Source organism: Muntiacus reevesi, chromosome X, assembly GCF_963930625.1.
Source record: "Muntiacus reevesi chromosome X, mMunRee1.1, whole genome shotgun sequence".
Taxonomy (NCBI): Eukaryota; Metazoa; Chordata; class Mammalia; order Artiodactyla; family Cervidae; genus Muntiacus; species Muntiacus reevesi.
In genome coordinates, this window is record NC_089271.1 from 36,503,298 (window position 1) to 36,521,071 (window position 17,774).

The following is a 17,774-nucleotide window of genomic DNA, read 5'->3' on the forward strand; positions in this document are numbered from 1 at the left end:
TGGATTCAAGAACTTCTGTCTCTTCTGGATAAGATGGCCACGATAATATCAGTTAATGATTTTCAGAGGGATTCCATCCTGAGCTGAATTGGGAAGCTCAGATAATGATTTATAATATAAGGAGCCAGGAGACTCTTCAGATACCAGGAAATAAGGTTTTCTATCCAGCTTTCAGAGCTGGGTGGAAATTTGTAAGATGGTACATAGGGCTGCCATTACGTATCAGGAGGTCCTGTCTGTGAATAAAGGAGATTGGAGAGCTAGGTTCATGCCAACACCCAATGGCACTTCATGGTAGAGCAGGAGTGTGGCAAGGGTGACCAAGGGAAAGGATGCTAAAATATTTCCCTTTTGTTGGGAACTCTCAAGAACTCCATTTGGTTTATTCTCAATATCTCTGTTTCGTAGAGTGAGAAGTGAACCCCGTGATTTTCATACCTTTTCCCCCATTGGCAAGCAATACACTTTATCAGTTATTATCTTAGCTATTGGTATAAAACTAAGCAAAAATCAACGTTTGTACAGGTCTTCTGAAAAGGATCGTTAATTGTGTCCTTAAACACAGTATAATATAAAGGCAAATTTCGCATCCCATTTCTCCTTCCTTTTTCCCTACTCTCCTAATATAGGAGTACTCTTCCTCTAGAAGCAGCATGCTGTCTGAGGACTTAACATCTTTCAGCATCCTTACTCATTAATGAAAGTAACCAGACATATCACTGAACTACCCTCACTACATAGAGACATCAGTTGTTGTTGTTGTTGTTGTTGATGTTGTCATTGTTTTAGTCACCCAGTCTCATCCAACTCTTCGCCACACCATGGACTGTAGCCCACCAGGCTCCTCTGTCCATGGGATTCTCCAGGCAAGAGTACTGAAGTGGGTTGCCATTTCCTTCTCCAGGGGATCTTCCCAACCCAGGGACTGAACCCACATCTCCTGCATGGCAGGTGGATTCTTTACCACTGAGCCACCAGGGAAGCCCAGAGACATCAATAGAAAGGATTAAAAGGGAACTGTATTGCAGGTCCTCTTATGAGTTGGGGAAGGCACATTTCCTTGAAGACAGCTGGAGTCAGAATGCTACTACCTTAGCAGACACCTCAGAAATGCTCCTGGGTTTCTGGGAAGATTAGAGGCGATGTCCAACACCTGGCTCCATTCAATGTGGCCCCAGGTGGCCCCCAGGAAATAGATGGATAAAGTTGGATGGTTTGAAAAACCCGTCCCATGAAAATGAAGGCCAGTAGCAGAGAATTTATGACCTCCGGGCAGATATTTTTCAACTTTGACTGGAGATAGGTCTATTTGGGTGCTCTCAACTTCCAAAAATAAGTTTCTTAAAAATTTTCATAGAAAGCTCATAAGGGAGAGTCTGGAAAGTCCTCTGGGGTTTCTTCCCTTCTTGGAATCCCTTCCGGAATGTCATATTTTAGATGGTATCACCTTCTAAAATTCTTTGCTACTTCAGATATTCAACTAGGAACCTAACTGACTGAATCCCAGGATGGATCTGTTTGGTCTAAATATTTTTGGACAGCCAACAATGCCACAGAGTAATTCCAGTGGTCTGAAACATTGCAGATTCTGACAAGAGGGGACTTTAGAAAAAGCTGAAAATCTCTGGATCTGTCCCTATTCAGCAAGTGCATTGCTTAGCTCTGAGAACTTGCCAGAATATTGGAGAAACAGCTAAATTCTTACATGAAATTTCTCATCTTGTAACAAATTAAACTTTGACTACGTGACTGAGAGAAAGTAATTGCAATGTTACATTAAAAATATGATGTTGTTGAAATGCTGTCCTTTAGAGAAATGTTAATTCCGAAACCAACTTTACTCTGCTGTAGGATTATTGTAACTCCTATTGCAACAATAGGAGGAAATCCCATTCTTGTGGGCAGTTCCTCTTGGGAGAGTTTCATACTGTAGATATAGTTCCCCAATGTGACCAAAGAAAATGTTCATTTTTACTGGCTCAGAAATTTATTTAACTTTAGGTATTTTCATGCATTCTCTTATAGAAGAAATTTACTAATATAATATCAAATATTTAAACAAGCCCACAAGTGTTAATTGCATTTCTGAAATGTTTTGTCCCTGTGAATCTTTTATTAACTACCACCCCTTAACACACGCTTTTTTTCATTGTTTGTTCTGATTACAGACTTGGAAATGGATAGTGGGTCCCATGTTCCTGTATCTCTGTGAGAGGTTGGTACGGTTTTGGCGATCTCAACAGAAGGTGGTCATCACCAAGGTAGGCACTGACTTAGGAATGACTGTCTAACTATATCATGGACAAGTCTACCCAAGTTCTCTACAACACTGTCAGAGCTGTCTTTTACTTGGTTTCTTTTGATTAAACTTAGGGCAGAGAGATGACCTATGGTTTGTTTCAATGCCCCTAGCCTGATAATCAAATGATTGGATCCTTTCATTGGGGAAACTAGAATTTAACATTTTCTGTTGAAAAATGAACACAAATGTTTCATGTAAATGAATTTGTGTTGTGTGTGTCTGTGTGTGTCTGTGTGTGTCTGTGTGTGTGTGTGTGTGTGTGTGTGTGTGTGTTAAGGGGAGAGGCATGAGGGATGATGTAATTAGTTAAGAGTAAAGAAGCAAAAGAGATGAGTTCAAAAAGTCACAAAGGTCATTTATTGAGCCTTAAAATGTTCAGATGCCGAAAGAATCCAGGAACCAGGGCAGGTCTTACTGAGATAGAGATCATTCCCCAGGTCCTCTTTGCCTCCTTCTCTGTGCTTTGTATGTAGTAATAGAATATCAGAGGTAATGTCTTTAAAGTCTTCAGTAAGCTAACTAAACTTCATTGAGAGTTGAGTCTGGTAACTTCAAATATATAGCAGTTTATTCCCTTCATGTCAATGCCACTTCTTATCACTAAATAAATAAATATCTAAATAAATAAATAGAAATAGAATCACCTTATTATAGTTTCAGGAAACATCAGACAAGACTATTTTTATCAAATAAAGTTGAATTCAATTCAGTTCAGAAAGTAGTTACCAAAGTTTATCATGGGTTGCTTTTGCAAAACACACAAAACTTTCCTGTCCACCTACCTCTTCTTTCTGGACCTCTATGGAAGGTAATAGGAACGTAGTCCAGCTGGCATGGAGATCTTGAAATATAGGAAGCCACAACAGTTCTCCTTTTATGATATTTATATTGTATGAGAAAAAGCCCACAGATCAGCAAAAAGAGCCACCACAAAATTTCCCTTACTCGACTAAAATGAACTATTTTAAAATTTCTGCTCGGCCTATTTCTAAGGCAAACTTGTTTTCCTGTGAATAAAATGAATATCCATTTTCTTCTCATGTCAACACATGTAAGGGACAAAGTACTATCCAAAAGTATTTTGTGACTGTGTTGTCCACTAGGACATTTAACTCCCTCCTGTCCCAGTGTTGCCTATGGTGGCAACATTGCAATATGGTAAAAATCATGTTCACCACACAAAATTGCAATGTGAGCAGCGTAATTTTCAAGGTCATTTTCATCAGTCTTTATTTTCTGTTTTCAAAATGAAGCTTTACACCTCCTTAATTCAATGATGAAGGGACATGGGTTGCAGTCTTGTCATTTAAGTTACATTTGGATCACAAATTTTGGAAACATTTGACAAATTTTCTTCAAAGGATTTCCCATTCTCCTACTCCTCACTCATGAAAAGAAAAGCTCAGCAGTATCAGTCAACATTGTGCTCAGTCCCTTTAGTCATGTCTGACTCTTTGCAGCCCCATGAACTGTAGCCTGTCAGACCCCTCTGTCCATGGGATTTTCCAGGTAAGAATACTGGAGTGGGTTGCCATGCCTTCCTCCAGGGGATCTTTCCAACCGAGGGATTGAACCAGTGTCTCCTATGTCTCTTGCATCGCGGGTGGATTCCTTACCACCAAGCTACCAGAGAAGCCCCTCAGTCAACATTAGGAGACTGCTATTTTGTTTCTATTGATTTTCCTTTCCTTTAATGTCCCTTGGTTTGTTTTCTGTTGTACATATAAAGTCCTTCTAAGATCTCAGGAATCATCACAGAAACAGCATATTACAATGAAAGCATTTTGTTGTGTTCTATTTTTATTTTTATTTACCGACTCACCAGTTGATGGGCATTTGAACTGTTTCCAAATTTTTTTGCTATTGTAAACAAAGCTATTATGAACATTCAGGTACAAGGAGAAAGAACAACGGGCGGGTGGGGCTTGGCTTTGGGAGAGATGGACCTGTACTCCCCAAATAGAGAGAAACAGAAACAATGCATGAAATCAGGCAGGCTCAAGGTGGGACTTGGGACAAAGACAGACCAGCACCTTAGGCTTGGTTTGGGGGACGTAGCTATACAACTAGTCAATAGGGTCGCCTTCTGCCTCTGTCCGGCTGCTGAGGCTCTTGATCATCCCCTGGGGAAACAGGAAGGCTGAGTAGAAAACCATCTCTTCTTCCTGTTTCTAGCCACTGCCTTGATTTCTTAGAGGAAAAGAAAAAATCACAATAAGCTGGAGTCTTAGGATGTATTCCCCAGCCAAGACTCAGAGACAGAGAACTGCATGCAGAAGACTGATTGAGGCGGGTTCTCAGGAGATGAACTTGTAAAAGAAAAGAGGCAGGATTGAGGGAAGGAAATGGGGGGCTGTCAAAGTGGTTGCAACTGCAGCCTCAGCGGATCCTACAGGAAGTGCTGGAGCTGGGATGGCCCCCGGGAGTTGTCCCAAAGTGAGGACAAGGGCCAGGCCTTTGGGTCCCTGCATCAGAGCTCATTGTGGGCCACTGGCTACAGCCGAGGGCTCTTCCCAGTAAGAGATTCGGTTGCTGGAAGAACTACTCTGTTGGCCCTGAAGAAGGGACATGGGTGAGGCCTCTTAGCTCAGCCTCTTATCCATACAGACACTGACAGAATAAGTACTTGGAGAAAGGGGCATTTCCAGAGACATGTTTTATTTCCTTAGGTGGTCACTCATCCTTTCAAAACCATTGAGCTCCAGATGAAGAAGAAGGGATTCAAGATGGAGGTGGGCCAATACATTTTCGTCAAGTGTCCCATGGTGTCCAAGCTGGAGTGGCACCCTTTCACCCTGACCTCTGCCCCTGAGGAAGACTTCTTTAGCATCCATATCCGCATCGTGGGGGACTGGACAGAGGGACTCTTCAAAGCTTGTGGCTGTGATAAGCAGGAGTTTCAAGATGCCTGGAAACTACCAAAGTGAGTACAGAGTGCCTGTTACAAAGGTGCATGAGTTCAGGAAAAATGTCACTAAATAGCTTTGCTTCTCCCATCTCTTACTCCAGTAGCCCCTGAGTCTTGACAAAATACACGGATTCTACAAACAGAAGTAACGATCTCTGTGTTCCCCATCTTACATGTGGTGAAGTGTTAGTCTTTCAGTCATGTCCAACTCTTTGAGACCCCATGCACTGTAGCCCACCAGGCTCCTCTGTCCATGGAATTCTTCAGGCAAGAATACTGGAGTGGGTTGCCATTTCCTTCTCCAGGGGATCTTCCCGACCCAGGGATCAAACCCAGGTCTCCTGTGTCTTCTGCATTGCAGGCAGATTCTTTACCATCTGAGCCACCAGGGAAGCTGTTTATGCATATCTGTATAAATCTTATGTAAACTATAAAATATTTGAATCATATGTTAATCACGGATATTCCCCAATGCCTTTACATTTGTAAGGGTCAAGGTCAAGGTATATTAACTTTCAGTCAAAGCAATACTTAAAATTTAATTGCTGTACATTATTTGAGGGGAAATGCCAGGTGGCGCTAGTGGTAAAGAACCCACCTGCCAATGCAGGAGACATAAGACACTCTGGTTCGATCCCTGGCTCGGGAAGATTCCCTGGAGGAGGGCATGGCAACCCACTCCAGTATTCTTGCCTGGAGAATCCCATGGACAGAGGAGCCTGGTGGGCTACAGTCCATAGGGTCACAAAGAGTCAGACACGACTGAAATGACTTAGCGCACATGCAGCCAGATATTACTCAGTGGGCCCTCTTCTTCCCGCATGCCTAACATGGTGTCAGGTACTTAGTAGATGCTGAAGAAAAGTTGGTCAGATAACTCAGTGACTAGACAAATGGAAAGTGGAGATAATAAATTGATTAGATATTATAGTATGGAAAATTCTCACCTTAATGTGCAAGAATTTCAAGTGCGGGCTGCCCTGGCAAAACACAGACATGTGTGTGTGAGTGTGTATGTGAGTGTGTGTGTGTGTTTGATGTGTGAAGGGAGGTACAGGAAAAAATACCCCTAAGAGTTACTGCATGTTTTCAGTTAGCTAAAATTTCCTCTTCTTACTTCCAATCCCAATGTTCACACCGAGTTGGTTACTTGAAAGCCATCTCACAGAAGAAAGTGCCACATCATCAATACATTGTCCCGGTTTAAAGTGATGTATTGCACACCCCCTGTGATAATGTGTGCCCCCTCCACCTCTGAAGAGCAAGACATCTGTGTAACCATCTCCCCCCATGCTTCCCTCCAGGATAGCTGTTGATGGGCCCTTTGGCACCGCAAGTGAGGACGTGTTCAGTTACGAGGTGGTGATGTTAGTGGGAGCAGGGATCGGGGTCACGCCCTTTGCATCCATCCTCAAGTCGGTCTGGTACAAATATTGCAATAAAGCCCCAAATCTGAGGCTCCAAAAGGTAGGTTCTTTCTTTTTTTCAAAGAGCTTGGACTGGTCATCACACTCTGCCAAGTGAAGCCTCAAAGAGCCGTCAGGGCAGTGGCTGGCAGAGATCAGGCAAAGTGAAGACAAGTTCTGGGTGGTTTCAGAGAGGCAGGCTTCTCACAAGAGGGCTATTTGATAAAGTAAAGGTGTCTCTGGGACTTACCTGGTGTTCCAGTGGTTAGGACTCAGCACTTGCACTGCCAAGGGTTTTGGGTTCAATGCCTGATCAGGGAGCTAAGATCCCTCAAGCCTCACAGCACCACCAAACAAACAAACAAATAAATGTGGTTCTATAGAATCAGGCCTATTATTGAAAGTAATATACCGTATTTGCATAGTATTACTAGAAATTCAGAAGAGAGAGCTAAAGTTTTCACAATCCCAATCCAGTAATTCTCCTTTTGGTAAATTCTCTTCCAACATTTTTCCACTTGTTTATGCATTTTTAGAAAGCTGCATGTATTGAGTATGTACAATTTCATGTCCCACTCTTCTGAAAACATATAGTGTTTTTCAGTGTTGTCACAAGCTTGCTAATAATCATTTTTGATGAGTCCTTCATGTTCCATTGAGAGGATATAGAATAATTTTTCTATCATCTTTTATTAGATATTGAGGTAGATTCCATTTCCAGTCACCCCTCCCCCACATTTATTTGCAGGGGGAGGGCAGGGGACATGTCTTTTCATGACACTTTTACTTTTTTACTTTCTATGGCTGTCTCCTCAGAGTAAAATCCCAGGGGAATTTTTGGTCCCATGTAAATTGGGTTTCATTGCCTGAGAAACGACATCTTTAATAAAGCTTGAGTCACTCTAATAACTGTTGTTATTTAGTCGCTAAGTCGTGTCCAAGTCTTTGCGACCCCATAGACTGTAGCCCAGCAGGCTCCTCTGTCCATGGGATTTCCCAGGCAAGAATACTGGAGTGGGTTGCCATTTCTTTCTCCAGGGGATCTTCCTGAGAGATAACCTCTAATAGGCACATGGAGCTTACTGTGACTTTCATTCTCCCTTCCCCTCTTTTCGATGTTGAGGAGGTGTGGGTATAACTACTTTTCCCCCTAGAGCTCAGAGGTGTCTGGTGTAGCAGGCAGGGAAGTTGCATGGTGGCAACCATGGCTCATCTATATCCTACTGATCTTTCTGAAAGGAGAACCCAAGGAAGTGAGGAATTCTGGGAGGCAAGAGCAGTCCCAGGGGGCAAGTGGTGGGCTCATGTTTTCTTCTTAAGCTACAGATTTCTGAGAACAAGCTGTTTATTTACTATCCTGCCATGTAAAGGCCAGAGCAGGTTCATGCGAGCTAGTTTGTCAAATATCTAGAGTTTTCTGAAAACCTATGTTTCTAGACATTCTGAGCAACAGGGAAAAGTGGAAGGTGGGAGGGTAGAAATCCATATGTCAATGCTGATAGGTCTCTATTTAAATATAATCTACTCAATTCACAGATATAGAGAACTAACTAGTGGTTACCGGTGGGGAGAAGGGACAGGGAAGGGCAACATAGGGGGAGAGGATCAAGAGATACAAACTATTAGAAATAAAACAAACTACAAGGATATACAGCATGGGGAATATAGCCAATGGTTTATAATAATTATAAATGGGATATAACCTTTGAAATTGTTGATCACTCTATTATACACTTGTAATTTATATAATACTATACATCAACTATACTTCAATTTAAAAATAAAATATATATATAATGGTTGGATGGCATCAGCAACTCAATGCACATGAGTTTGAGCAAAATCCAGAAGATGGTGAAGGATTGTGATGCCTGGCATGCTACAGTCCATGGGGTTGTGAAGAGCTGGACATGACTGAATGACTGAACAGCAAATAATCTGCTTCACGGTCTGTCCCCCCTCTCAGATCTACTTCTACTGGCTGTGCCGGGACACACATGCCTTTGAGTGGTTTGCGGACCTGCTGCAGCTGCTGGAAACCCAGATGCAGGAGAAGAACAACTCGGGCTTCCTCAGCTACAACATCTACCTCACTGGCTGGGATGAGTCTCAGGTAAGGACAAGATCCCCAATATCAGTTCTCTCCCATAGCACCCAGGGCTTACCGACTTCCCCTTGGCTATTCAAGTGTCTTGTGTACTGGTTTTAAGACTAGTCAGTGGGTTCAGGTGATCCACCACATTCACTCCGACTCAGTATGCCCATATGTTCAGACTGTTGAGACTAAATTCAAAGTTGGTATCTGTGGGACAGGTCAAAGCTAGGGAGCCTACAAAGAAGTCAGAGCCATGACTGTGACCTTGTTAGAGCAGTGCTCCACCAGGGGTATTGAACCAGGTGGATAAGGTGATCCACTGGGTTATGGGAAGAAAAGAAAACATTAGCTTTATCTCACTCTCCTTCTGTGTGTGTGTGTGTGTATATATATATATATATATATATACATGCATATGTATGTTGCTGTTGTTTAGTCACTAAGTTTTGTCCAACTCTTTTGTGACCCCATGGACTGTAACCCGCCAGGTTCCTCTGTCCCTCGGATTTCCCAGGCAAGAATACTGGAGTGGGGTTGCTATTTCCTACTCCAGGGGATCTTCCAAACCCAGGGATCAAACCCATGTCTCCTGCATTGGGCAGGCAGATTCTTTACCACTGAGCCCCCTGGGAAGCCCATAAATATGTATACACATGCATAGATATGGGCATATATTCCTTTAATTTGTACTATGTATGTTTTATAATATACATAATACATTTAATAAGGAGTCATAATAACTGGTAATAGTTCTTAAGCATATGCTTGTGCCAAGTATTCTTCTTAGTGTTTATATAGATTGTCTAATTAAATCCTCACAACAACCTTATAAGTAGCTATTATCCTTATCCATATTTTACAGATAGGGAAGCCAAGGCCCAGAACAGCTTAGGTCATTTGTCCAAGGGCATCCAAGTAATAAATGCTCCAGGACCTGCACTCTTAGCCACTTCCAGTAGTTCATGATAATCATTTGTAAATAAATCAGTATATATCTAATGAAGGTGATATATGTGTGTATATATGTATACATGTGTGTAGTACACATATGTATATATACTCCTTCCAGAGACATTTAGCAATGAAATTGTGAATTTTCAATGGATAAAACAATTACAGCTACAAGTATTGATAAGATAACAATTCACAAGATAACCCCCCACCACAAAGAACTGCTGCTGCTGCTGCTAAGTCGCTTCAGTCATGTCTGACTCTGTGTGACCCCATAGACGGCAGCCCACCAGGCTCCCCCGTCCCTGGGATTTTCCAGGCAAGAACACTGAAGTGGGTTGCCATTTCCTTCTCCAATGTGTGAAAGTGAAGTCGCTCAGTCGCGTCCAACTCCTAGCCAACCCATGGACTGCAGCCTACCAGGCTCCCCCAATCCCTGGGATTCTCCAGGCAAGAGTACTGGAGTGGGTTGCCATTTCCTTTTCCACCACAAAGAACTATCTGGCCTCAAATGTCTAAAGTGATGAGACTGAGAAACTTAGAAACAAGTTAATGATTCCTAGCAGGTAACATGTTTCTAAATAAGCAAACATTAATGACTTGGCCCAGAAGCAGCATAACTGTCCTCCTGAGTGAGGAGCTAATGCAAGAGTTTCTGGTCACTGGCTCAGCTGGCCACACCCTCACACTGGCTCCTCATCAGAGACATTTTTCACATGTACCTTGTACCTGTGAAAACTGACTTCTTCTCATTCAGGTTTTGGCATATTGCCTATCATAAATTCTCCAAGTCTTCGGAAAGTCTTGTAGGTTCCGTAGGTCCCACAAACATAGGTCCCGGGCCACATGACCATGAAAATTGCTGCTCTAGAAAAGTGGTTTTAAGATGTCACTTCTGCAATTTAAAGACATAACAACAACAAAATTTGATAAAAATGAAATCCAGGGGTAAAAATGTATAATATATAAATTGTTCTGCAGTTCTGTTTTTTTTTAAAGGGAAATTTTTTGCATTGAAAAATAATTCTTTTGCTTTGCAAAACTTTGTGTCTACAGGATTATTAAACCAGAGAAACCACCCTTCTTAACCTCTTCCATCCCCATTATCCATCCCCTGTCCAGTACATTTAAAATCTGATTTAATTGTTAAATTTAATTAACCATTTTTACTAAAAAATACCTGTGGTTCAAACTGAGGCTCCCTGGAATGGTAACAGAAAGCAACCCCTCCTCACCCCACCCCCACACAGACTATTAATAACTTTAGGCTTGGTTTGATGTCTCATTACATTAGCAAAATATGAGTGCATTTTAATCTATGATTGTCTTAATTTTTAGTGATTCTCTCAAAACAGTGGGAGAATATTCGGGACAGACTGCTAGATGTACCGCAGAGAGAAAAACAGTGAAACAATTTAAATCGTACGCACACTTTAAAGTCTGGCTCAAATGCTGTCACCCTGAGACCTTCTCATATCCTCCACTTGTCCTCCCTTCTTTGTTCTCATGGAGATGTTTGTGCCTCCTCTATGGCATTCATGGTACCTTAGTCTACAAACAGGATTGCCCACCTTTTTACTTCAAGGTCTTCCTTTCTAGACTATAAATGGCTTGAAATCAGTGTATTCAGTGTTATTGACCTTCTAGCTTCTGGCATAATGCCTTGCTTCAAATATGTACATTTAGAATGGGTAGTTAGAGCTTGGTTTGTGTGTGTTTTATAGAGCATGCTTCTTTTTTCTGATTTCATGTCCTTTCCTGCAGGCCAGTCACTTTGCTGTGCATCATGACGAGGAGAAAGATGTAATCACAGGCCTGAAACAGAAGACCTTGTATGGACGACCCAACTGGGATAACGAGTTCAAGACCATTGGAAGTCAACACCCCAAGTAAGGAGTTCCCCCAACAGAGTGTTCTTGAGGCTTGCCATCTATGATAAGGAGCAGCTCCCAAACACTGCTAGATTTATATATTCTGGAAACTAAAATATCTAGATAACTATATTCACACTCATAAAAGGTTCTAAATATCTCTCACTTTAAGAAGAAGTCTTTAAATCACACCCAGAATTGACTGGTGAGCTCCAAACAAAGATTCCCAGGCCCCACCTCAGACTTTCTGAACCCTGCTGCCCCCAAGTAGGCCCGTAACTCAATTCTTTGCTTTTATCTCCTAAATTTCACTCATGTATCTGCTTCTATTAATTCAACAAGATTTATATTGTTTACTAAGGAGACACTGGCCCCATTTTCATGTATAGCTTTTGGGTCCTAGATCATAAGTTGACAGATACCCTAGGTCTTTCCTGCCCTAACTAAAGCTTTAGTCATTATGAAGCTTTGAGGAGATCTTTTATCTTTTAGAACACATGACAAACTCAAGAAATCACCATAAATACACTATGTCATTGCTTCTTACACTTTAATGAACATGTAAATCACTTGGAGGAGCTTTTTAAAACGCTGGTTTAGTATATGTGAGGTGGGGCCCAAGAATCTGCATTCTTGGCTTTGAATGGCTTTTTGAGTTTTCTTGAAAACTTAACATGAACAAGGAATTGGAAATACAGTCACATCAAAGAACAAATCATCACAGCTTTGACATTTAAGCCAAATAGATATTTTAGGGCAGATTTGAAAAAAGTGTGAAGTCATGACAATTTAAAAACACAGCTGACCTACTTCAGTAATATGTATTCTTGAAAAGCTGACACCAGGGCTACTGGTCTGAAACCACAGCTAGAGGAACAAGGCTTTAGAATCTAAAAAGTTGAAGGACAAAGCCGCACCAAGTTGTTAGCAGAGTTGCAGTTCCTAAGGCGGGTTTGTTCCTGATTTTAAGACACTGGAGGGACTTCCCTGGTGGTCCAATGGTTAAAAGTCCGCGCTTCAAGTACAGGAGGGTGTGGTTCGATCCTGGGTCACGGAACTAAGCTCTCACTTGTCCCATGGTGTGGTCAAAATAATTTTTTTTTTAGATGATGCTGGAGTGTTTGAGAACACAGAGCCCTGAAAGGAAGTAGACCACAGACTCACAATTTCACCACCATTTTCTCTGTGGTAGAAGTTTCCATAAACCTTGCTTGAATGTCTTTTTTTTTCCAATAAAGTCAGCTGCATTTTGAAGTAGCCAGCTGCCCCCGTGAACAGGACCAAGCCACCCTCCTGAGGGTCACCTGAACTCTGTCATTTGTGGAAAGACAAAGGAGCTGAGGAGACTCTGCTCTGAGGCCTAAAATCAATAGGAAATCTCCCCATGTGCTTTGTAATTGATCCCATCCCAAAGCCTAAAACTGTCTTTTTCTTTCTCTTTTTCTCCCCAAAAGTACCAGAATAGGAGTCTTCCTCTGCGGACCGGAAGCCTTGGCTGACACCCTAAATAAGCAGTGCATCTCCAACTCCGACTCTGGCCCCAGGGGAGTGCATTTCATTTTCAACAAGGAAAACTTCTAACTGGTCCCTTCCATGAGGAAATAAATGTGGGTTGTACCACTGAATAACCAAGTAATGCTAGTGGATAATATAAGTTCCTTCCTTAAAAAAAAAAAAAAAGAAAAAGGAACTATGATATGATGACTTTCCCTGAAAGGAATGTCAAAGATTTTTAATGGTGATAAATTTGCATTTGTATTGAGCTTTGTGGTTTTCAGAGCAATTATATAAACTTTTTTTTTTTCATTTTTTTCCCTTCACAGTAATGCCAGAGAAAGGTAGGGCAAAGATTCTCAGACTCAGTTTTCAGGGTGAAAAAAAGAAGGTTCAAAATGGTGAAGTAACTTCCTTAAGATTAAAGCTGAGACGGACTCTAGACCATCTGACTCTAGGTTTGGTGATCTTTGAGCAATAGCAGGTTGCCTGAAAATTGGTTGGTATACTCCCCCAAAGAAGAAACAAACCAGGGAATAATTATTCATATTCCCTTTTGTGTCATCTTTGTTATCATTACTGTCCTATTGAAGGAAATTTTCCAAGTAGGAGATAATTTATGCTGAGAGTGATTCATCACTTAATAGTGACAACATCCTCCAGTTTACCAATAGAGCAGCCTAACTGGGTCAGAGATTTCTCCTAAAAAAGAATATTACACTGACTGGATGTATGTATGACCTACCATTTACATTGGTGCTTGACAAAGAGTGGATACTCATTGAAAGTTAACTGAATGAATGAATGAAAAAACATTTAGAACCATACAGTGCCAAGGTAGAATCAACTGAAAGCCTTAAACAGTATTATCTGAGGAAATCACTTCCGATACTCTAGTTGACCAAATGAGCCTGATTCTCTTAAGGGTACAGAACAGGCTAAGGTTAGTAACCAATAGTTTGTCCTGTCCAACCAAACACTCTTATTTGAAGCATTGGACCAAAGGGAGATGAAGGCAGAGAAATGAACTCCTCTCATAACTCTGGCTGGCTCATTTAGTCCTGCTCCTGATGCTATGAGAGAAATGCAAACTAATTTATTGCCCAAAACAGTCCTCTCAGCCAGCACTTGTGAATTTGAAATTAAGAATTATGACAAATATGTATCTGACATCTGCTTTAAATAGCATCCACCCTTTATTTTACTTAAATACACATGCAAAATTGATCTTACTGGTGTAACTAATGATTTATTCTTCTATCATCATGATCATGATAAAATTTACATCCCAGAAACTAAAATCCCTAGATTACTATGTAGCTGTTGAATTCATATCCAATAGCATATTCTGGATATTCATGAGTCCAGGAATCTCTAAATCATGGTTAATGTAACTGCTCCTATTTCTGGGAACTAAAAACAGCTTTATTTGTTATATTCTCTGGGGCCACAGATATTTAGAAGTAGTCAACTTTAATAATGAGAAAGAAGGAGAAAGGAGCAGAGGGGAAGGGCAGAAGACCAGGTTAGGAGGAAAGGGGAGGAAAGGAGGGAGAGAATAGAAGGAAAGTGAGAGAAAGCCAAAAAAAAAAAAGTGGGAAAAGGGAAGGGTAGGGGAAGGGGGTCACTTTCTACCCTAGATTTCTTAAAGTCTTGTATGTATTGAATGTAATTGCAGGAGCCATACACATATTCATTTTATTTTGATCACATAAGGTATTAAATCTGAAATTCTGGCCACAAATTTGATGCTGAGTGGGCCTATTCAGGGGACCGAGCTGAACTAGAAAGAACTCAGTTGTTCCATTGGGTCCCCAGGATGCCCAGGGCACTGAGGGCATCAAGTCAGGCTTGCTTTGGGAAGGTCATTTCCCCATGATGTCCAGGACTGTTTCTTCAAAGAGAAACTTAGGTCCACCCCATTCACACTGCACCTGAGGTATCAGTTCATTCATTCAACAAATTTGTATTGTGCTATTGCTATGACTCAGGATCCGTATTTGTGGTTTCATTTCTTTATGATGAAGTGCAAGCCAGAAGGGGGACCAGGGTTACAGGGAGTCTGAGAATCTGGGCCCTTGCTCCCTATGTGGCATAAGTAAAACCAACTTTATTTGTTGCTCTGAAAATATTTCTCCAGGGTTTTCTATTTTTGACACCCAGAGAGTTACGCCCTGTGTTATCCTGGTTATAAGATGGAAAATGAGTGTAAACATGCTTGTCATTATAAGAGCTTCCTTCCTGCTCCCCAGCCGCCGGCTGCCCACGCAGCCTTTTTAGCATTTAGTATTTAGTAACAGTTACTGAGAGAACGATTAAGCATTATTTTTAATCTCAAAGCTATGAAGGCGTTTCTTATTTCTTTTGCTTTTGCAACATTGTGTTTATTAAATTTGAATATTTGTAGATGTTGTGTGTGCCTAGTTTGGGAGAGGGGGGCCCTGGGAGATAATTCTTGGGAAGAACCATCAAAATTGCACTCAATTATTAAAATGAATGAGCTCTCTCTGTGTCTCTGTTATTGATCTTCATATTCAAGGATGGACTCAGAGGGCATAGGTTTTCTCTGCCCCAGTGGGATTGAGATACTCTGTGTTTTCATAGATGACATGTCAGTTCAGTTCAGTTGCTCAGTCGTGTCCGACTGTTTGCAACCCCATGAACTGCAGCACGCCAGGCCTCCCTGTCCATCACCAACTCCCGGAGTCCACCCAAACCCATGTCCATTGAGTCGGTGATGCCATCCAACCATCTCATCCTCTGTCGTCCCCTTCTCCTCCTGCCCTCAATCTTTCCCAGCATCAGGGTCTTTTCAAATGAGTCAGCTCTTCTTCGTATCAGGTGGCCCAAGTATTGGAGTTTCAGCTTCAGCATTAGTCCTTCCAATGAACACCCAGGACTGATCTCCTTTAGGATGGACTGGTTGGATCTCCTTGCAGTCCAAGGGACTCTCAAGAGTCTTCTCCAAAACCACTGTTCTAAAGCATCAATTCTTCGGTGCTCAGCTTTCTTTATAGTCCAACTCTCACATCCATACATGACCACTGGAAAAACCATAGCCTTGACTAGACGGACCTTTGCTGACAAAGTAATGTCTCTGCTTTTTAATACGCTGTCTAGGTTAGTCATAACTTTCCTTCCAAGGAGTAAGCATCTTTTAATTTCATGGCTGCAATCGCCATCTGCAGTGATTTTGGAGCCCAGAAAAATAAAGTCAGCCACTGTTTCCACTGTTTCCCCATCTATTTGCCATGAAGTGATGGGACTGGATGCCATGATCTTAGTTTTCTGAATTGTTGAGCTTTAAGCCAACTTTTTCACTTTTCTCTTTCACTTTCATCAAGAGGCTCTTTAGTTCTTCACTTTCTGCCATAAGGGTGGTGTCATCTGCATATCTGAGATTGTTGCTATTTCTCTGGCAGTCTTGATTCCAGCTTGTGCTTCCTCCAGTCCAGCATTTCTCATGATGTACTCTGCATATAAGTTAAACAAGCAGGGTGACAATATACAGCCTTAACGTACTCCTTTTCCTATTTGGAACCAGTCTTTTGTTCCATGTCCAGTTGTAACTGTTGCTTCCTGACCTGTATACAGGTTTCTCAAGAGGAAGATCAGGTGGTCTGGTATTCCCATCTCTTTCAGAATTTTCCACAGTTTATTGTGATCCACACAGCCAAAGGCTTTGTCATAGTCAATAAAGCAGAAATAGATGTTTTTCTGGAACTCTCTTGCTTTTTCAATGATCCAGCAGATGTTGGCAATTTGATCTCTGGTTCCTCTGCCTTTTCTAAAACCAGCTTGAACATCTGGAAGTTCATGGTTCATATATTGCTGAAGCCCGGCTTGGAGAATTTTGAGCATTACTTACTAGCCTGTGAGATGAGTGCAATTGTTTAGTAGTTTGAGCATTCTTTGGGATTGGAATGAAAACTGACCTTTTCCAGTCCTGTGGCCACTGCTGAGTTTTCCAAACTTGCTAGCATATTGAGTGCAGCACTTTCACAGCATCATCTTTCAGGATTTGAAATAGCTCAACTGGAATTCCATCACCTCCACTAGCTTTGTTCATAGTGATGCTTCCTAAGGCCCACTTGACTTCACATTCCAGGATGTCTGACTCTGGGTGAGTGATCACACCATCATGATTATCTGGATCATGAAGATCTTTTTTGTACAGTTCTTCTGTGTATTCTTGCCACCTGTATTTAATATCTTCTGCTTCTGTTAGGTCCCTACCATTCCAAACCTGGCACAATTTCTGGGTTGAGTAAGGAAAACTAAGTACTAAGTTCTGTACTGATATCCGGGTGACACTCCCAACACTGGTACGAGGAAATGGACAAGAGAGTATCACCTGATACTGTAGATAGAATTTCAAAGGCAAAGAAGCCCTAGTACAGCAACTTTTTTTTTTTTTCCATTTCCACTCATCTTTTAGGTTCTAACTTTGCAATTAGGTTCCAGCAAATCAGGTTGTGAATAGATATACACATATGGTTCTACGTCGGTCATTGTTCTAAATGAGTCAACCAATTATGATCCCCCCATCTAGGAAAGCGATAGAGATGTGGGCATACGTTCTTGTGGGGGTTAGTAAATGCTGCCATGGAGGGAAAGGTCATTAACTGAAATGAACATCAGCAACATCAATAGCTAATCTTTAATGAACACCTTCTACTATGTCAAATGTTTTAATCCCTCAGGATTTTGCAAGGTAGTTGTGTGCGTACGTGATAAGGCGCTTCAG

The 17,774-nt window shown here is 41.5% G+C and overlaps 1 protein-coding gene across 1 annotated transcript in view; it reads left to right on the top strand.

Annotated features, from left to right (window-relative positions):
- The window catches only part of CYBB (cytochrome b-245 beta chain), a 30,725-nt gene extending 17,508 nt beyond the window's left edge, over nt 1-13,217 (top strand). The window contains exons 8-13 of the mRNA XM_065914778.1: nt 2,169-2,261; nt 4,972-5,225; nt 6,515-6,677; nt 8,583-8,729; nt 11,427-11,551; nt 12,988-13,217. Of these exons, the coding sequence (XP_065770850.1) occupies nt 2,169-2,261; nt 4,972-5,225; nt 6,515-6,677; nt 8,583-8,729; nt 11,427-11,551; nt 12,988-13,114 (909 nt within the window). The 3' untranslated portion in view covers nt 13,115-13,217. The remainder of the gene's footprint in view (nt 1-2,168; nt 2,262-4,971; nt 5,226-6,514; nt 6,678-8,582; nt 8,730-11,426; nt 11,552-12,987) is intronic.
- Nucleotides 13,218-17,774: the final 4,557 nt, after the last annotated feature.